This window comes from Ischnura elegans (assembly GCF_921293095.1).
Source record: "Ischnura elegans chromosome 13 unlocalized genomic scaffold, ioIscEleg1.1 SUPER_13_unloc_1, whole genome shotgun sequence".
Taxonomy (NCBI): domain Eukaryota; kingdom Metazoa; phylum Arthropoda; class Insecta; order Odonata; family Coenagrionidae; genus Ischnura; species Ischnura elegans.
The window spans coordinates 13,549,809-13,571,694 of NW_025791657.1; the positions used below are offsets into that span (position 1 = coordinate 13,549,809).

At 37.7% G+C, this 21,886-nt stretch overlaps 1 protein-coding gene across 1 annotated transcript; it reads left to right on the top strand.

The window, feature by feature from the left end:
* Positions 1-236: 236 nt before the first annotated feature.
* Positions 237-17,888, top strand: LOC124172248. The gene is made up of 5 exons (XM_046551669.1): positions 237-402; positions 6,175-6,327; positions 9,105-9,272; positions 14,406-14,525; positions 17,639-17,888. The coding sequence occupies exons 2-5, from the start codon at positions 6,271-6,273 to the stop codon at positions 17,717-17,719; spliced, it is 426 nt and encodes a 141-aa protein (XP_046407625.1). The 5' UTR covers positions 237-402; positions 6,175-6,270; the 3' UTR covers positions 17,720-17,888.
* The last annotated feature ends 3,998 nt before the right edge of the window (positions 17,889-21,886 follow it).

Here is a 21,886-nt window from a genome sequence, read left to right on the forward strand (position 1 = left end):
ATGAAGACAATTCAATGTACAGTGGGACCTCGATCTGTCGTTCCAGCTGTTTTACCTCTGCTCTAAGTGACCAAAACTCTCATTCAAACCGCATGCCCTTTGTGATATAACTCCCCCTCCTTAGATGAACGTTGATATTCTGGAGTTTGATCTGTGAGTGGCAAGAATCTTATAACTACATTGGCCAGCTGAAGTGGTTTCAAGCAAAAGAGGCTTTTTTATTATCGAATTAGGTTCTTATTGTTTTCCTTTTATTGAGTGAAGCCCATTATTCTCTCCTAGTTTCATGTGAAAGACGAGGACGAAGGTGACCTCAGTGAAGGGAATTATCCTGTGCTGTACACATCAGATCCAACAGGAATTTCAACTGATATATCAGATCCATTAGCCACTGATGAATTGGTGAGTTCACTAGTGCCTTGTACAGTTCTATTTTTCTACTGCACAATATCATTCCTTTGTTGAATATTCTCAACACCTCTCAGCAGAAACCGAAACCATTCTCCCTCACCTGATCAATAATGACCAACTACAGAACAATTTCACGAGTGAGTCATTTAAAATTAATTATTCGTAATAATGAATGGTTTTTTTTTGTTTAAGTGACACTTCAAATTTGTTTACTAAGCAAGTGAGCAAACTGTCTTCACATTGGTGAGCAGTTATTGTTCTCTTGATAATATAACAAAGTTTTCACTTCTGTTCATGACAGAGTAGATGTGTGATTAGGAATTGAGAGTTAAGCGGAGTACTGTTGAGTTTGGAACAGTTTAATAGCATGACCATGACATCATGATGCAGCTGCTAGCATGGTCTAACAACATAGCTTGTTCCTTATGAGAGATTGATATTCACAGGAATCAGATCAGATTTGGATATTTTGATGAAAGTGAACAGGAGTTTAAAACAAGGTCTAGGGATTTGTCCTTCTTTACCACTTTTGTATGGGGTGTTGTACGTTTTGCAATTCAAATGGATTACCAAAAGACGTCAAAAGTTAGTGACATGAACTAATTTTTATATACTTTGACTCAATTTTCTGCTGCTGTTGTTCATAGTCTTGAGACTCTTCCACTATGAATTTAATATTTTGCTAATTGTTAGATATTTATTAGACATTTTTGGACACACTCATCTTATCTTTCATTCCTAGCATAAGGCAGGAATACCCATCATTTTGGTAAAATGACTGAACTGAGTCCACAGTAGTTTGTTCTATGTTTTTGCCCCTCCTTGGATCTGGTATAGCATTCCATATTCACTAACATTAAATCCGGTGGCTACTTTTTTCGTGCTCCACAAAGTAAGAGCTAGTGTTAGTATCTGAATTATCTCTCCCTGACTGCCTGCTGTCACCAGTTTTTCTTTTAGTAACCCCACTAGCACATCCGTATCACTTGCTTTATCAACAACTTTTGAATCATGGTTTGGAAGGAAATCTTTATCCAATAGTTTGCAAGCCTTTTTGTTCAGAATAGAAGTTGCAACATTCAGTTACCTTTAGGAGACATTGATTTGCTGTGAGATGCAACTGCATGGAGTTTCAAAGGAGACACATCCATTTCCTTGAACGATGAATTTATTTCCTCCAATACTTTTCTTTCAATCAATCTTTGTCGAAATCTACAATGCTATCATCACTGCCAGCAATTGGGATAAGCTCTTAAATACCACAGTTTTCTTCAATATGTATGGTGTATGTATTTATCCACTTTTTCTCTACATGAATCACGTATCTTTTGTCCCGGAATTTCTTTTAACAGTTTCTAGTATGCTACTTATCGTGAATGAAAATGCTGGTGTTACTGTTTGTAGTGATTTACTCCTTTTTTTCTATGACATTTAAATGGATCACAGCAAATTTTTTGATACCGTGTATTTTTTTCTAAAAATTAGGTTTTTTGGTGCTCACAATTACTCTAAAGAAGTCCAGAACTTATTCCATGCCTGTGTTCAATCATTTCTCTTTCCAGTGTAATTAATTCTTCAAATTTTAGGAGATTCACTTAGTTTAGCAAGTTTATGGCACTCTATACCACTAATTGTAAGTTCTCCTCAACTACAGTTACCAAGATCTTGATACTAGGCCATTATAAAGACATCAGCCTGAATGATAAATCAATATATGAGAGTGAAAAATGATTGTTAACTGAGATGGAAATAACAAATTTTGTCAAAATATTTTCCTTAAGGTTTACATACCTGGTTTCTAGAGATGGACACAAATATTAACTACAGAACTTATTGGAAAAAAAACTTGATGTTCACACTGACAAAGTTGGAGGGCAACTGAGGAAGACAAAGGGCAAACAATAGATGCATCCTGAGAGAAAAACTACATTGTACGAATGGTGAAAGTGGCAGGGCTTACTCAGCTCATTTTCGCTTTCTGTTCAATGAACCCTGTTCAGGTCTAAAATATGTGGTTACATTGCTGCCATATTCCAATCGCTCCACTATGAAGTTAAAAAGTATCTTTTCTTCAAAGAAGATACAGCAACAAGTTAATGTCTAATCCTCGTTAGAGTAAATGCTTGTCAAGTTTAGACTATGTATCTTCTCTCATTATTCTTATAAGTTGCACAACATTCATTGAGTGAAACATATTCGTGAAGTTTTTGTCTATACAAAATGGAGAAAATTAACTTGTATTCACATGCATCCAGTATTTTGATGTGTTCTATAAAGCAAAAATCAAGGTACCCCCAGCAATGATGGCTAAGTGCTATGAATTCCTTAAAATATCCTGTTTCAAAAGTGTATTTTTCTTATCGGGAGAAAAACAACCTGCACATAAAAATGGTTTAATGTTGGAACTTATTATGTGCAAGATTCATGTCATAAATATTTACTTAGATAAAGAAAACAGTTAACACAAGCATTTCATCACACTTGAAGTAGAACCCAACACTGACTGCCAGAGTTGTGGAAATGGATTTATTTAAAAAAAATTTTTTAACAACAAAACAAGCAAAAAGCAATGAATTTTATTTTTATAGGTCATACTTTAACCTTTTCGCGCCGAGCTCTTTCGCGGGAATTTGCTTTTGCCCTGTACGGAGTTTTTTTTCGGCTTGGGACTGACCAGGTACCCTTTCCTCGGCAACTGGGCAAATATAATTCGACCCTTTTCCCCGAAGGCAGCTAATCCCGGCGTACTTTTGCGGTCAGTTTTTTATTGCCAGTGCAATTTTAATTTTTTTAATTGTTGCTGTTGCATTAAATATCAGTTCATCAATGTATTCCTTTCATTTTGCAATGCCTGTAGAACTTTTAAACGAAGTTCTACGGTTATTTTTAGGGTTTTCAGCAAAACGGCACTATATCATTGCCAAATGAGCTTTTCCGAGAAGAGTGAGGTTATCATCTTCCACGTACATATTTCAGTAGGACAATACTTACACCAATGAGAGTACTTACAATATGAGAGTAATTACCTGGGTAGAGCAGTTCTTATTCCTGCATTGGTATGGAATGCTTCTCACAACATGTGTCTACGTAAAACATTCCCTATTGGTGCATTAAATTTACAAATTTTTAGGATATGCATTAATCAGTATTTATAGCAAAATTCGTTTATAATACCTTTGTATTTAAAGGTTGGTAAGACGTTATTAAAAATAGCCGCTGTAATTTTGGCTCACGACAAAGAACTGAGAGAATCAAATTTTATTACATTACGAGGGCTTTTTTTCATAGAAGTTAAATCGGATATTCTGTCGAATTTCACCGCAAATGTACACTTAGAATGTAATTACAGAGTAACGTATATTTTTAGATGTAAATCATTACAAATTCGCTCCTATAAACTTGCTAGTAAGTTATAAAAATAACAATTAAACATCTAACCTTAGCGTCTCCAAAAATTGTTCTAGGTGATGATCAACTCCGTTAATATGAACGCTAGAATTCCGTTTAAAATTTGGAACCAATCAGCAGAACATACAGAATGTTATTCCTCGCATTGATTTTCAATAAATGCAACATGAACGTTTTTAGTTATTCCACCTTATAAACAAATAAGTGACCATGAGCACCTTCCTTGAGTGGGACACTGAGAGCCGGAATGGGCCGAGGTAATCCCCACACGGACAATAGGAAAGGGTCGGACCTCTCGCGCCGAGGGACCCTAATGACGGTTGGGACCCACTTGGCATTCTTGACCGCGAAACCGTGAAAACACGGCCTATGGCCATTTGCTTCGAAAAATACAGGCCGTGAAATCACGCCCTGCGTAGGGAAGAGGTTAAGGAATATGTATTTGAAAAAATAATATAGCTTTATTCAAATATTGCCTCAGGTCAAACTTTGATTTTTTATAGAACCACATTTTTGAGGCATAATTTTCTAAAATCTTGTGAAACATTTGAGTTTAGAGAATATCCTATATCCCTAAGGGTATTTTTCAATTAGTTTTGGAATCCTCATGACATCTATGGTAAACCTGTACATTTTTATAGTGAATCGGATGAAAAATATGGCTGAGACAAATTATCTCCCTCTGTAGGTACTATCATTTGTAAAAGTCACGTAAAAAATCGAGCAAATTAAAAAGTAGAATATTAATCACATTAGCTTCCTTAATGTTGACAAACAAACATTTATCACACTGTGGTGGAATAAAACCATGGCTTTGGACTTACTTATCAATGCTACTTTTAGTCTACAGTTGTTAGGGCGTATGCTACGAAGTCATCATTGTCTAGATCTACTATTTAATCATCTAAACATCACAGTGTTGTATTTTTCCTTGACCAAGTTCTCTTGTGCCATTGTTATGACTACATACATTGTTGGTTCATTGGTTCTGGAGTATATTGTGTCTCTCACAGTATGCAGTTTTTATCCTATTCAATGCATAATATGTCTTTACATTTAGGTTTCTTCATTCTTAGGATATTTTTCAAATAGTTTTTGGAAACCTCATGACTTCTATAGTAAACCTGTAAATTTTCATATTGAATCTGATGAAAACTATGGCTGAGACAAATTTTTTCCCTCTGGAGATACAAGTGCCTCTCCAGACCGCATTCATTGAAAAACTGCAGTTTCACCCAAACTTCAAATAGTCGCAAAAGAAGTATAAGAGATGGACAAGAAATATTTTACACTGTTTTGTTCCTACATGGAAGGATGAAAATTTTAAAGTTTCATCAAATTACGAGTCGGTGGGTGTCATGCCTGGATGAACTGACATGGAATGACCCAATAATGATTTAAGTTCCACTAATCCGGTTTCACTACTCTGCGACTCCACTCAAACGACCCTTCTTAACGAATTAGCTGCAAAAAAGCTCTGTACGAAGGGGACTGAAGAGCCTCTTTGGGTTCAGTGTAGCAGTAATGCTAAGGCAAAAACTCCACCATCTGGAAAGAGTTGAAGGTTGAATGAATGTATATTTTCCAAATAAATCTTTTGTACTCACATGGCAGGTTAGCAGAAGAAAGTATTTTTAATGTGAGGCAGGTGAGATGATAATTTGAGATATTGCTGATGAAGTATTCAGAATGTAATTTGAATTTATTTCCCTCCGTCTTTATTTCTATAGCTTCTTTTGTGAGGCAGGCACAACGGTAGTTGGACCCCATGGTCAGCGCACGATGAATTTTTTGAAAAATATGTAAAATTACTGCAAAAATACAATTTTAATGCATAATTTTATTTTTACTTACACCAAAAAGAAATAATAAGAAATTTATAATTTTACAGAAAAAAAAACAATGAATTTGACTTTGATTTTGGGCAATGAAACCTTCTTTCATACACCAATGTAACACATACTTTTGACCTTATACACGCAACAATGCTAAATATCCGCTAGAATATTTCACCTCTTTCAAAAAACATTCATCCAAATTCCACTTATAATCCACAGATTCTCTCAAAATCATGCTCGAATGTTTTATAAATGGGTCACTTTGATAATTAATCCGAGATTTGTTGAAAATAATGAGGTAACCATGAGGTAACTGGAGGATATGAAGCTTTAAAATTAGTCAAACACAGAGAAGAAACCTATCCAGAAAATGGTTCTAGAAACCGCTGCCAATCCACCAATGGTCGAATAAGGAGTTCCAATTCCGGTTCACCCGTGAGGCAATCCAAAAAACCTTTGGTGTGGTTTTTGAACTCGTTGAAGTTTAATAAATGCTGAATACCTTGTGCATTGACAGGCCCTCAAAGGTTGTGCGGAGGCGGATGGATCCGAAGGCGATCTTCCTGAGAAGCAGCAATCTCAGGAAGACGATGAGGAGGAGAGCTTCTGTCCAATGCTGGAGAGCGATTCGGATGAAGGGGATGAATGCAGTGATGCCGGAACCAAGGTGGTGAGTTTGGGATACTCCCTATTCGACATAGTTTTTATAGTTGACTAAGTACAGCAGACTAACGATTATCCGGCTGCGGATTATCCACGAATGATTTTCACTATTGCTCAATATTTAATGAAATAAAATGCATTTAGATCAGAAATGTCCTATCCGAAAGATCCGGCTCCGAAAATCAAGGATCCGATCGGAATCAGAAAAAAGTCCTCGATCCGTCCTTCCCTGATTAAAAGCATGGCGTTACAATTGCTATTAGCGTCCATCCTTTTTGTTTGGCTGAAAGGCAGTTCTGTAGATGATTACAGGGACGGAAAAGGGGCATGTCGAGTGTCAGAAAAAGGAATGCGTACAAGGAGGTTGCAAATATAGCAGACTACCGATTATCCGGCTGCAGTATCTGTGTTGTGGATTATCCGTGCATGATTTTCACTCTTGCTCAATATTTTCAGCGACCTTTATAAAAAAATAAAATTGGATGCAAAATCATCGGAATAACTTCATTAATACTAGGATACACCAAGCATATTATTTCTGTTAGAATCCCCTTCGAAATGGAAGCAATAGCGAGCTAGCTGCAATCACGGGAGTACCGTGATTTTTCCTCTCCTGTTTTCCAAGTGTCCGTGAAAAGTCCTTTTTTCCAAGCCTTGCAGCACACGACCGTACTTCATGATCGTGGATAAAAGTCCCGCTGCAATTGCAGACAGTTAAACTTGTGCCAGATGCGACTACGTGGCGTGGTGCCTGACAGTGTAACTTCAGACATCGAGCAGTGGTTTTGAAGCATTATTTCAAACCACTTTTCTGTTTCCTTGATCAGACATCATGGATGTGTGGTTTTTGCAACCAGGCCTTATATAGAGCATTAAAAACACAAGTACAACCATATGATCACCGCTTAAAAGATTGTGAACTGGTGAAGAATGCTCTCAATGAGTCAGGGAAGCACTTTAAAATAACAGAATTTTGTCATCAATAATAATACATTGTTTGTTTTCTGTAAATTATGAACATTACAATACATTGATGTGAAAGTTTGGGTTATCCGTGTTTTCCGATTATCCGTGCGTCTCTTCCCATCATTTGTATGTCCCCCTTTGCGCTTCCTTATGGCTGCATGGATCGCAACCAAAGCAAATACAAAGGGGCATAGCATGTGCCTGAGCCCCATAGTGCAACTTTTGGTTGCGTCTTGACAAATCTTTTGCGACATTATCTCATTACCCTTTGTTACATCACATCGCACAACTTGTGATAATCCTGCCACGTAGGCACACCTCTTGACACGCTCAAAGATGAATGAAACATTTAAATCCTATATGATCGAGGAGGTTGTGAATATCTGGAGGCTAAGATATGCATAGGATTAAGTACTTTGCAAATGTTAGAGATTTTCTAAAACATTTTTTCCTCCATTAGATATGATGTCTAATCATAATTTAAACGGCGAAAGTAAAATATTTTGTAAAAATCTTCCGGGCTTTAATGGGTTAAATGAAAAGTGGAAATTTTTAAGTGCATGAAAACGTGACGGATAAGTATGAATGCTGGGAAAAGCCCGTGTGACGTCATGTTGGTTCTGGCTGCCACCAAGTGAGGCCATCTTTGTGCGAGGCTATGAGCAGTGCCACGATGCAGGCTGCTAGTTGGTAGCATCTGGCTTGATTAAAGATTATTAATAACCTATCAAACGAAGGAAACTTTCCGACCGTAGGCAATTTAATAGGTGATTAGTAAGAGAGGTTTCCCTGAGCTCTGAGCCACATGCATACGTTTCAAATGAGGTTAAAATTGACCGTGAACATTTGTCTAAACAGGGATTTTTTAAACCGAATATGCATTGGTAATCTCAGACAATGTAAAACTCCTATCTACTCGAATAGCATCTAGGTCCCTGTGACGTCATGCGGAGTGGCACTGCATGGCTGCCAATCTGGCCTTTTTCAATTGAGGTTAAAATTGACCGTGAACATTTTTCTAAACAGGAATTTTTAAAACCAAATAGTTTTTATACATATTATGAGTACACTAATGGTGGGTAATGAATCACAATCAATGCCTTACATTTTCTTTGATGAAGGATACTACCCTATTGAAGAAGCCTTGGAATTTTACTCACAAGGGGAGACCACGTAAACAACATATTTGGGCTTTTCTAGCCCTCAATATTAACACTGTTATATGGGTAAAATAGGCTCCATTACATCACTATAAACAATTTGCCATGGACGATGTACAGTGTCCTTGAAGTTTTTTGTAGCAGCTTTGTTTTGTTTCCTTCCAGACACACAGCACAAATATCTTTATCCATTTCATCACTGCTCAACCCATTAACAACCTTATCTAATATTTCCATGTTTTCATAACTAAGGTGAGCCCTTCTTCTATGCTAAAGTACAGTACTTGAAGTTGCTGTTTAAGTATTCCCTATTCCATGTTTGTCATTGTCTTTTTTCTTAGACATCATTAGTTTCCAAGGTGGCTTATTGATTGTCTATTCGATTTATTCCTAGAATTCTTGATAATTTACTGGATGTAGTGTAGATGAATGGGAGGCAAGCCCTCACCACTGGTTTCCTTTTTTTTGTTATTTGTTCTATTAAGGATTGACATGTTTTCCTCATAGAGTTTCTTAAGAGCAGGATGGATGTCCCTTTCACTGTCGAATATTTTACTTCACTTTGCTATCACAAAGGACTACATAATGTGTAAAAATCGTGGATTTTTATCCAGTCCAATCTGAGATATACAGCCTCAAAATTTTACTTTCTGCACAGATCATCAAAGAAGAGGAGGCAGCCAATGACAATGCGGGATCTTCTGCTGGCACAAAAGAATGTATTCGAGAGACGATTGAAGAAACTTCACAGTTTCCATGCTCCGTTCAAATGACTGAAATATACATTCCTGTGCAAGACTGCCAATTACCCAGAGCCAATATTGTGGTAAGTTTTATTCTCATCTAGGAGCAGCATGGCCTTTATTTGAGTAAAATTCTTAGTTGTATGACAAAATTAGGATTTCGTTGATTGTATGTATGCATTTGTTTCGGAAGTCACCCTCAAATGTGCGAGTTTCTGTTGTGCAACTTTTCCAGTTGCCCAGTATATCGCGAAACCATTGAGATCTTTATCTATTTTTATGTAAGTCAATCTTTTTTGTACAACGTCACTACTCTTCTGACAGAAAAGTGTTTCATTCCATTGAGTACTCCAGTGGTGAACTTCATTTTGTCTACTTTCAAGGTAAAAGTCTTTGCTATGTCAGAAAGCCTAAACACGAATCTTTTTCGCCTGATTAGGTCCTTGTTGTAAAATCCTGCTAATTTTCCCATAGAAAGGTGATGCCTCCCATTCCTTTCATTATGTTTTGCTCTGGTTGAAACCTTGCATCTCTATTAATTCTATTCTTTGAGAGTCCTATTCCAATCACCTCTTTGTTTAGACAATCCCAATATCCATCTGCATAAATGACAAATATGGCTTCATTAATCAGAATGGCATGATTGTATGCGATACAGTGGTTGGCTACTGTAGATCCCTCAGGGTATCTAAGTCTTATGTAACGTTTGTGCTCTGACATTGTGGTTTCAATAGTTCTTCCAGTTTCACCAATCTGTATGTCTCCACACTCATGAGGCATGTGATAGTAGTCGCCAGAGGTCGTTAACCCTCATATGGATTCGCTGTACCTTAGCGGTGCTCGTGGTTTTAAAATTGGTGTAAAAATTTTCCATTCCGATGGATCATTTTGAAATTTTCAATAGCATATTTTTTATTCTTCATCTAGATATTTAATTTTGTTTGCATAGTGTTGATAGTTTACATTTTATATGCTTCTAATGAAAAAGTTACGTCATTGGATTTAACGCACCGTGGCAGGGCCAAGAATTTCATCGTCGCTACATCGAGAACTGCACTCTCAATGTTAATGTCAAAGCAATTATGTTCGGTAGGAAATGCTATAATATATTTCTAATTATATCATTTAATATTTTAAACCTTATAGACCAATGACATTGTTTAACAAAAGGAAAATATTACAATACAAATTTTGCTTTCTCTTTCAACTAAGAATCATAATGTTCGCCCCGTTATAATGTTCATTGACTCAACTTCCTCTTATCACAAGAATTATTCCTAGAAACTCATGGCTAGCCAAAGTTGTTTTTTCCATGGCATCCGACTTAGTTTTGCTTGGGCACCTTTTCCACTCCGCATCTACTTACCTGCCATGGTGATAGTCACCTTTGGGAAAATCCTGTGGTTACTATGTTTAGAATTACGCCAAGCAGCAACTAAGCAAGCAGAGAGTAGGCACCTATTCCTTCTCCCCTACCACATATAACCCATATTTCTAAGAAGTTATTTTTTTAGGATTTCCCACCAATCCAGGAGTAAAACCTCATTCTGGTGCACTCCCACGCATCAAATTTACCCGTCCATCACTAAAGAAACGTCCTCAGTGAGGGAATGTGGCTCCGCATTATGAAATAAAACACCGGCTCTTCTAGCTCCACCTCTAAAGCGGCATTGGGTTCTTTGACACGTCTCGTAGTATCCCATATTCTTTATATTTCAAAACCCATAAGACTTTACTTTTTTGAATCGCAGGATGTTAGCTCCCAGAATATTTTTAATATTTGACTTGATTGCCAGAATCCTGTAAAAATCACAAAAGTAACACTCGTCTCTTCTCACTTCACCTACGCCAGTCCGATTATTAACGTTTAATAACTTAGCCTTCTGTATATGCTGCAAAGATATTATATATGGGTGGACGCAGTGAAGCAAAATAATATCACATGGGCATAAACGAATTTTATTAGGTCCTAATATTTATTATTTAGATGCATAAAAATATAAACATTAAAAAGCGGATTTCGTCCTGCATTGCATATCAGAAAAAAAAATGTATAGAAAATACCATTGCACAAAAATTTTAAACTTTCATTTGAATATGACAGACATAGGGAACAGAAATAGAGAGCATTACGGCAAAAAATGGAAAAGAATGCAGTGTTCAAGGTTTTTTGTTATAACTTCCACAATAATGAGTTAAATCTGGCAAAACACTGTGAGAAAGAAAGATAATAGATGTACAGTAGACTCTCGTTAATACGAACGACGTTTTTACGAAGTATTCGTTTTTACGAAGAAATTAGTTGTTCCCAACGAAAAGGCCTATCCTATCTGTAGGAAAAGAAACGTTATTACGAAAATTTCGTTTTTACGAAATTACGAACCTCAGTCCCGGTCCTAGCGGTTACAAAATGAATTTTATTACGAAGTTCCACGCATAAGCTATGGCATTTAGATCGATATTCACTACGCTAAGTTTTAATAATCACGCCACTTTTAAGTTGTCCTCGTGTACTGTGACCGAGAGCGTCATTTATGGTTTTTTCTTCACCATTCGCGCAACGTTATACAATAAGCTTCATTCCTGGGGAATCATGGTGAGAGACTCATTACAGCTCGTCAATTTGATCTGCAGTTAGTTATCCTCCTACGCACATTCGATTTACGAACTTTCAGGTATGACAACATTCAAAAATTTCAAATTTGGAATTTGGTGCCTTTTGATTTGGCCGTTGATACGCCGTGCGGCGTAGAGGAAATCGTACTTTGGGCATAATCTGAACAAAGTATTATTCATTCCGGTGTGAGGTTAGGAACTGTTCAGCGTTTCGCCCGTTGTTGCTTGCCGCGGAGAGCGATTTTTTACGGCTCCGGCTGCGTTGCATGCCGATTTAGTTCAATTCGTCACAATCGTGAGTTAGCGCATGATTTTTGTGAAGTTTTGCATTGTGCAGAATAACCGTACCCAATGCCTTCCATACAGTACGACCGGTCCGATGACGGCACGATAGGGGGTACAGGTAACCCTTCGCCAGCACGGTTTGCAGCCAATCGCTGTCCCCTAAACGCACCTCACATTATCGCCTAGTCATATAAAGTTGTCAAATGCATACAGAGCAGCGAAATAAGCCTGATCCACTTAAATATGCCCTTTCTTCGAATACCCAAAATAAGTGATTCTTCCGCTGGGTCCTTCACGCTCGTCGTCCTTTTCGTCTCCTTTGTTCACGGAGGCCTTTATAGGCGTTTCACTTTCTCACCTGGCAACGCTGCCCCAACCTAGACTATTCTGCTAGTCATCGGACAACTCTCGGCGGCCGGACCGTGGGTTTATCAACTTAGGAACAAGGTCTTGGAGCGCATCTAGTCCATAAATCGGACTTACTGTGTTAGGAAGGATATCAACCCTCGATTACGTCATGCCGCATGCCGAAACTGAAACGAATTTTCCTGTTAATATATAATTCCGCGTAATTTAATCGCAATAATCACCCACGGTTTTTTCGACGATTCCTAAAAGAATCGTTCATACAAACTTCGTTATTACGAACCTCTGGATTTTCGGTCCTGTAAACTTCGTAATAACGATAGGTTACTGTATTTACCATCATCAGTTGAAAACTTGTAAATTAACGCTAACTTTGAAAGATATTTACAAAAAATGAAACACCATCTCTGCGGCACCGTAAATCCTGTGACGTAACTAAATCCGTAAATCCATATGAGGGTTAAACTCTGCACTTTGGCTCCGTAGATTTTCAGGATGCATGTGGATTGTCTCAATGTTTCCATATTTAGGAAATTTCAGACATTATTATATTATACGAAAATTAGACAATTTTCAGAAATAGTGGAAAGAAATGAAAGAGCAAAAAGAGAATTGGTGTCAAGACCACCAGCGTCTTTCGCATACATTGAGAATGTTGAAATATCTAAGTTGGTGAAGCTGGAAGAACAAAATATACAACCCCTGGGTGGCCAGATGAGGATGTTTGCTTGGTGTTGCTGAGTCAGCAAGTATATCAACCCTTTCACTACCACCGGGCCGATATATATCTGCCCTTGCCTGTTGAGCGAAAACTGCCTGGGGCCAATTTATCGGCCCTAATGGGGAGCATGCACAATTTTTTAAAGTACTGGAATTAGAAGGCCTCTGCCTCAAATGTACTTGCCGAAAATTTCGCCCATGAATAATGCTTCTCAGCTGAGTTATGAGTCTTTAAAAATTGATCTTCATCGGCTGCTTGAAAACACGACGTCATCGGAGCATGACGTCATGGCACGGTATCCACTGATGACACACCGAGGAAGTGTATAGAAAATCGATCTACGAGGGCTCAAATGCAAATTTGGCAAAACTAATTGCTGTTGTAACAACAAAATGCAGACTGTGAATATTTTGGGTTGCCAAGGCGTTGTTGAAATAAATAAAGGGGATTGTTTGGGGAGTTTTGGAATGAAAAAATTAGCCACCATTAGGAAATCGAGCTAATGTAAACTGAAGTATTTTGATTTCTTATATCCCTCTTAAGTCAATTTGTCCTTTTAGGAACTACTGCACAGCTCGACGAAGATTTTTACTTCGATATCTTGCATTCAAGGCTCTACCACTCTACTCTTTCAGCGAAGTGAATGGTGTACCGTGCGATGACGTCAGGAGGCGTTTCAGGCCACGTGACTTCAAGCAATATTCGAGCATTTTTAATTAGCAATTATTGACGTTAGCAGAGTACTAGGAGAGTTTTGGCTCATGTATTTGGACTTGTGAGAAAATTTTCTATTCAATGAGACTAACTATCATGATGAACAAATTTCATGCATGTTCCCCATTATTTCACTTTTTTTCCTGATTGTGGCCTTTTCAATGGCTGTAATTTATGTAAACCCCCATAATCTATCTATGGTTATAAGATGTAAATGCATCTTAAGAATTGGGAATAAAATCTATACACATTAAATAAAATTGAGTAGCTGGAAAATTTTTTTTAAATCTGAAATAATGCTAATTTCAGAAAATAGCGCTGGCAGCCTTCGTATATCTCACTTGAAATTGGCTGGCAGTGAAAGGGTTAAGTTTGGTCATAAGAATCTCAGGCATCCACAGTTTCGACCAGCTTGAGTGGCCTCTGGAATAGAACATGGTTCTATTATTATGCATTAGAGATGTTATAATTATTGTATAGCTTTTATTGAGTGACACTCAACATTCCCTTTTAGTTTAATGAGAAAGGGGAGAAGGAAGAGCTCCTCAATGAGGAGAGTTATCCTGTATTTAACTCACCAAATGCAGTTGGCATCTCAAGTGATGCTGTAGACCCCCTGGAAGTTGATGACGAGGTAAGTGCACTTTTACCATGTTAAGTTTTTCTGTCTCAAAAATTCATTCCTCTCTGGAACGTTCTTGACATCATTCAGTAGAATCACTCATTTTTTGTCTCACATGGTAATGTAACCTGTCCCTTTTGTTCATTACCTTCATGTTTGAATTTTGCTCCTGAAAAAGCAGTAAAATGCATTTATATGCCAATGAAAATGTCATATATATCAAAGTAGTGTTTGCTCTGACTTTTAAATTCTGCGTTTGGAGTTGAATAATGTTTATCTGGGGAGAAAAGAGGGGGGCATGGGAGTGTTAAAGTGACCTTGGGTTACTCTCGAAATGATTCTTGTTCTCTTTTACTTCTATGACACTTTATTCTTCGAACTTATACAAACGGGACTCTCCAGCCCAAACACTCTCCATGTCCCTCGGCTCACTCGACTCCACTGTCCTTACGACTTCTCGACGCGTCCCCTCGAGCCACCTCAGTTGGTTCACGGTCACTCCTTCAGGGGGCAGCATCTCCCGGGGGGGGGGGGGGGGCACCGCCTGGCGGCGTAACAGGAGTTAATCTGAGTAAATCCCACTTAACTCATGGGGCTGGGTCTGTGAAAACTTTGCATGGTTGGCACTTGAAGGAACATGCATCCTTTGCATTCACGGTACCAAGAGCTGACTAGGATAGATGTGAATGGAATATAGAGTTTTGAAGCAGTAGTCGCACTCCAGTGGCCAATCAATCCCAAGGGAAAATTTCATAACATTACCAATAACTTAACTTTTCCTCCTTCAAAATCTCCTCCTTTCTGCTGAAGCTTCGTTGGTGTTCATTATCACACTTATTGTTTTAAAATGATAATTTCATTCTTGTCTTCATACCTCCAGCTAATAATGGCCACACCAACATTGCTTACCATAATCTGGTGGTAGCATTAAAAATACTGTTATATGTATAGGTAACCAATCGGGTAGTTTCCTTCATCGTAGAAAAGGAAAGGCATTGGTACAATTCATTACCCACCATTAGTGAATTCAAAATATACAAATTATTTCGTTTTAGAAATCCCAGTTTAGACGCATGGCAATGGTCCATTTTAAAGTGATTTGAAAAAGGCCAGATTGGCACCCATGCGATGCCAATCCATGTGACATCACTGGGACCTAGTTTTTATAGGAGTTTTACAATCTCTGAGATTACCAATGCATGCACGAGGCACAGAGCTCAAGGAAACATGTCTTACAAATCACCTATTAAAACTGGCTAAAGTTGGAAAGTTTTCTTTGTTTGATAAGGTTATTATAATCCTTACTTAAGCCAAGCACTACTAGCTAGCAGGGTACTCTGCTCCCTGCTAGCAGCCTGCATCACAGCGGCTCACATATCATCGCCACAAGGCCACCTCACACGATGGCAGCGGGAACCAGAATGAAGTCACGTGGGCTTTTCCCATCATTCATACTTAGCTGTCACACTTTTGCGCACTTGAAAATTTTCACTTCATTTAATCCCAAAAAATAGATATTGTCATATAAAAATCCAAAAGTGTTAAATGCGTACTCCACAGGTAATAATCTTTCGATTTAGGCAATAAAAAATAATAGGAAACCACCCTATTCCTGTTCAGATGATGGTGTAGGCCTAAGGTGTTACTGACCATGGTTAAGACCGCGGTTGGGTGAACAATTAAGTGAATGATTTTCTTAAATAAATATGGCGTCTCCTAGTTGTATATACAGTGAGTCCTCGTCTACGTCACCCCGTTTAACGTCATTTCGCGATAACGTCACGAAAATTTTGAGACCGTCATTCGTTTATCGCACCTTTGCTTCGCGATAACGTCAGGTCTGGTCAGGTCTTTTAAATTTCGCGCGAGAAAAAATGCGAAGCGGCGGGCGTTGCAGGTTGTTCGTTTTGTGGGCGGTAATGCAGTCAGTCTGAACGAAGTGTAAAACGGTGTGTTTATTGTCAATTTCGATTACGTTTATAGCAACTTTTATGCAAAATGAATTCTTAAGTAGGTGCGCATATGTTAAGTGCGTAAATGTCAAGTAAAGTTTTAGCAAATTTTACTTGACATAACGGTTTTCTGGAACCTGAAAAGTGATTTCTAGGAATTTTTCCGTGTAGAACTCGGAGTATATGTCGTCACTTTTTCGCCGTGTTCTCAATAATTTTGGTTCCTGTAACTGCGACGATGTTTCAGCGATGATGATACCCAGGTGACCACCATAGCGAAGCCGAAAAAACAAACGCGGGAAGATACAAAAATGGAAAAGGATGTACGTCGCTGCTGGTATTGCCGTCAATGAAGACAGGGACTCGTGTTTATGCCATAGTTTGGCATTCTCATCGTAAGAAATGGCCCAAATATGACACGCTAAAATTTTTTCGCGTAGGAATTGTGAGGTCTAGGAGCCGATAATCACTTTTTACATTGTTTCTTATGGGATATTGTGCTTCGATTAACGTCATTTCGTTTATCGTCACATTTTTCAGGAACGGTAAGTGATGTTAAACAATGACTCACTGTAGGTCCAAAAAAGAAGAATTGTTGCTACGTTTACACAGATATTTACTTTACAAAAGGATTGCCCTGTACCAAACTATAGCCTTTATTCTTTGCAGCACAGGAATTATTACCGTTGAATAAAAACTTTTGGGCTATGTCACGCATAAATTACTGGGATGACCCAACATAACCAACCGATTCTGGTCGCTTTCTCAAGGGAGTCTGATGTGTACCCACAGAAGTAATGAAGAATCAGGAATTATAACCTTTGTAGGGTTGGTAATGTTATTAATGTATATCGCTTCCATGGACAGTGGCTACTTTTCCATTGGGTAATGGAATTACTATCTGCTATTAAAGTAAATCTACACTCGGTATGAATCATTAGAAAATGAAGTCAACATAAAAATTGTATTACATGAATGGCACAGTATTTAAGGCACAGTTATTCAATTTAGAATGAGAGTTATTCAAAAACTGTCTCATTGTTGAAAGAAATTACAAAGTGTTCATTGCTGTATATGTGTGGATGATAGTTGTATATTGTAAAAGAATCGTTTATCAAAATAATACTGATTCTTATGTGCATTCATGATTAATGAGTTGATTCCTACTTTCAGCCTTTGTTTACAGAGGATGAAAAACTGATTGGTAATTCTAAAATGACTAATGACTCTACGACTGAGGCTATAGGTGAGTAAACTCTAGGTCTTGCAATTATATGCGTAGAGAGGTTGTTGTAACTTTTTTGAAGTATGAAGAACTTAATTTAGTCATTCATGCGTAACTTTTGTTTAATTTAGTTTATCTTTACGTTTATCTTTACATTTGTGTGGTCTAGATTTCTAATAATATGAAGTGTAATATATTCTATAGAAATATTATAATTTCCTTCAACATTTGTTTATACTAAAAGCCCTTTTAATGTAAAATATTTTGTTCTGCTGAAGTCGATCGATTTTTGACTTAGATTGGCTACTGAAATTTCATTTATATTTAGTGACATACTACATTTATGGCAGTGAAAGATTCATATAAGATCTCCTCTCTTGTTCAGTCAATGATCTTCAACAAATGAGTTCTTTATGACTGGTGTTATAGAAAAAATTTCTAGTTATTAATGATCCATTACGGGGGCTTAGCATGAGGTACCAGTGCCTGTACACTGAAGTCTGTATTTGTATAAAACCTGTGGGTGGAATTCGGTGAAATGACTGTATGAAATTGTTACCGACTTCTTTTGGTAGAAATGTGATTTGTCCATGTTGAAATATACAACACCAGGAGTATTTTTCACCCATTTATGTACTACTCCACTTCCCTATTTTTTTCCTAGTTTTGACACTCAAATGTCGTTCTGAATTCTTTCCCGCCTGTGTCTACAGAAGGAAAACGTTTTCTGTGCTATGGGTAGCATAAGAATATTTGAAACCTCTGTGTGTGGAGTTTTTTTTGGGGTTGAGTTACCCTGGTTTTCTTTTTATTTGGGACCGAACCGGTCCCAAATAAGAATATTATTTGTATTATTTATACCCTGGTATATTACTAATATTATTTAAGCACTGTTGGATTTTAAATGGATTTCTAGCATTAATTACAGCCAAATTAGTGATCACAAGTTACTGAGACTGTAAGTCCAGAAGTGGTATTAGCATATCGAATTCATAAAATTAGCATGGGCTTGGCAACAGTGTTAGGTTTCACGGTGAATCATGTCAGAAAATACTTTGTAACAGAAAGTAAGTAGATATATTATGGATTTCAGAAGTAAACACCAGAAGACAAATCAGTGCAGCTAAGATGCAGCACAACTCAATTTTAATAACTTATGTGTAGCAGCTTGCTGTTATTGATAAAAAAATTAAAATCACTTATATTTCTATGTACTTATGTGGATCTCATCAGGAGGTTGATCAGGAAATGATTTAGATGGATATCATATTCAACCTGGAAAAATGTAATTTCTCCCATTATGGCTTTTTAACTGTTATCCTCAAACAGACGAAAGTAGGAAATTATGTAATTTTTAACAAATTTTATTTTTTTCATCAAATTTACCTCTGATTGTAAACTAGACTTGATTCATGGTTGATGTATTTCTTCTTTTTCAACAACAATGTGCTGTGAATTTGGAAGTAAAAATGCATGAATTGTGGCCTCTTCAATGGCATATGTGATATCAGTTGCTAAGTAATTTATGAAAAATATTTACTTATTGGTGTCAAAAGTAGTAGCTGCTAAAAGAAAACTGATGTTGAAAAATCTGTAGCAATTTTAACATTCAATAAATTATATTCCTTAAAGATTTTGATAATTGTTGTTCTCTCACATAGGAGGATAAGGGCAACAGTATTTTCTCTTCAGGTATTTTCAAAAGAAAATTTTATGCCATTTTAAATGCATACTTAAGGAACATTTTGATGTGTATAATCCATAACCACTGAACGTTTATCCATAACCACGTTTTTGTCTTTTAAATGAATATTTTTTAAAAGGGCATGATTTCGTTTTTCTTCAGCAATTTTCAAGCTTGATATGACATATTTTTGATGCTTGACTTTTCATTTTGGACAAAATTATAGCAATATTGAAATGTCCAAAAAAGACTGACATCTGATCTACTTGCATAGGAGTGAAAGGAAAATATTATTCTCTCCTTAAGTTTTCCTAAATGAAATATTATTGTCGTTTTAAATATCAGCTTTTGGAACATTACAATATGCACAACACAAAATTACTGAATACAAATTTGTCTTTTGAATGAACAACTTTTTATAGGGTATGATTTCTTTTTTCATCAACAATTTCAAGATATTAATTATTATGGATGCGTGCCTTTCCTTAAGGAACAGGTATAGGAATATGTATAGGAAGGAATAGTTTCCTATCTATCAAATGGTTTTTAAAATTAGATCTGTGAGTTCTGGATTGTAATATGATTTTCTTTTCTAGGGCTGTCAACTCCTGACCAAGTGCTGGTTGAAACGACACCAACTTCACACCTGCTGGCAGAAAGAAATGTATGGATTGATCTTAATGATGATTGTATTGGTTCATCAGCCTCAGTGACACACATTCAATCCAAGACTGTGGCATCCCCATGTGGGGATGGAACGAATGTGATGGATAAAGATTTGAAAGAAGACATTGCTCATCATGCTGACAAGGTACGGTCTAACTCAATTCCTGATGATGGACACAGTTATATGAAACACATTCCAGCATCTAGAAACAGTGGAAATGGAGCCACAATGACTGTTGTAGGGGATAGAAGGGATGCACCAAATATCACAGGTAGCCTTAGGTTGATCAGAGTCAGTGAAAACAGAAGAATTGGCATTGAGGCAGTCATGGAAAACATAAAAGAGACTAGTTATTGCTTCATCAAAAATCCTAGAAATGGTAAAAATTCAAACGAAAAGTTATATTATTGCTCCCACTGCAGATATGAGTTCAACACCAATGATGATCTGATCAAACACATGGAAATTCATTCTGGTACCAGCAATTTGGATCCTAATGATGAATCATCTATGGGAAAAGATGAGTCATTCACAGTCCCCGCATCAAGAGAAGAAAGTAATAATTCTCGTGAGTCGTCCACCTCTGAGACATTGATGGGATTGGAAAGGAAAATACGAGGGCCGATGCAAAAAGTAAATGCGCCTGTTTTAGAAATCTGTGGTGGAATGGGAGAGAGGGAAACTGCAGAACGAGTGGGAAGTTCTGATGGGGATGGGAAACCATACAGGAAGAATATGTCCTCAGAGTCCACCACCTCTTGCGCGAGAAACCTCAGAAATGATGCGCTAGGAGGCGCAAAAGGAGAGCCTTTCAATTGCAGCGTCTGCAACAAGTCGTTCACGCTGAGGAGCGGTCTTAGCAATCACATGCGTTCGCACAAAGAAAGAAAACGTTATCCGTGTACGATCTGCAGAAAGTCTTTCGCTTCAAAGTCTCGCATAACTAAACACTTGCGCACACATACAGATGAGAAGCCTTTTTCATGTAGTTATTGCATGAAGTCTTTTTCTCATAAAGGAACCCTCACGACGCATTTGCGCACTCACACGGGGGAGAAGCCCTTTTCGTGCAATTATTGCGCAAAGGCTTTCACTAGAAAGGAGAAACTCATCCTGCACTCGCGTGTACACACAGGGGAGAGACCGTTTACATGCGAGATCTGCAGCAAGTCTTTTGCCTCGAAGTCTCACATTACTCAACACATGCGCACGCACACGCAAGAGAAACCATTTTCATGCAGTGATTGCGCAAAGTCTTTCTCTCTTAAATGCAGCCTCATGAAACATTTGCGCACCCACACAGGGGAGAAGCCTTTTTCGTGCAATCATTGCACAAAGGCTTTCGCCAGAAAGGACAAACTCATCCAACACTCGCGTGTACACACAGGGGAGAAGCCTTTTTCATGTAAATTTTGTGCTAAGACTTTCACTAGAAAGGAAAAACTCATCCAACACTCGCGTGTACACACAGGGGAGAAGCCTTTTTCATGTAAATTTTGTGCTAAGACTTTCACTAGTAAGGAAAAACTCATCCAACACTCGCGTGTACACACAGAAGAGAAGCCTTTTTCATGTAGTGATTGCATGAAGTCTTTTTCTCTTAAAGGAACCCTCATGATGCATTTGCGCACCCACACGGGGGAGAAGCCCTTTTCGTGCAATTATTGCACAAAGGCTTTCGCTAGTAAGACGAAACTCATACAACATTTGCACACCCACACAGGGGAGAAGCCTTTTTCATGTAAATTTTGTGCTAAGACTTTCACTTGAAAGGGCAAACTCATCCAACACTCGCGTGTACACACAGGGGAGAAGCCTTTTTTATGTAAATTTTGTGCTAAGACT

Bases quoted from the DNA above. Each gene is read 5' to 3' on its own strand.
- LOC124172248 (XM_046551669.1), top strand. From the start codon at position 6,271: ATGCTGGAGAGCGATTCGGATGAAGGGGATGAATGCAGTGATGCCGGA. The intron at 6,328-9,104 runs GTGAGTTTGGGA...CTTTCTGCACAG, and splicing joins GTGATGCCGGAACCAAGGTG to ATCATCAAAGAAGAGGAGGC. The intron at 9,273-14,405 runs GTAAGTTTTATT...ATTCCCTTTTAG, and splicing joins TACCCAGAGCCAATATTGTG to TTTAATGAGAAAGGGGAGAA.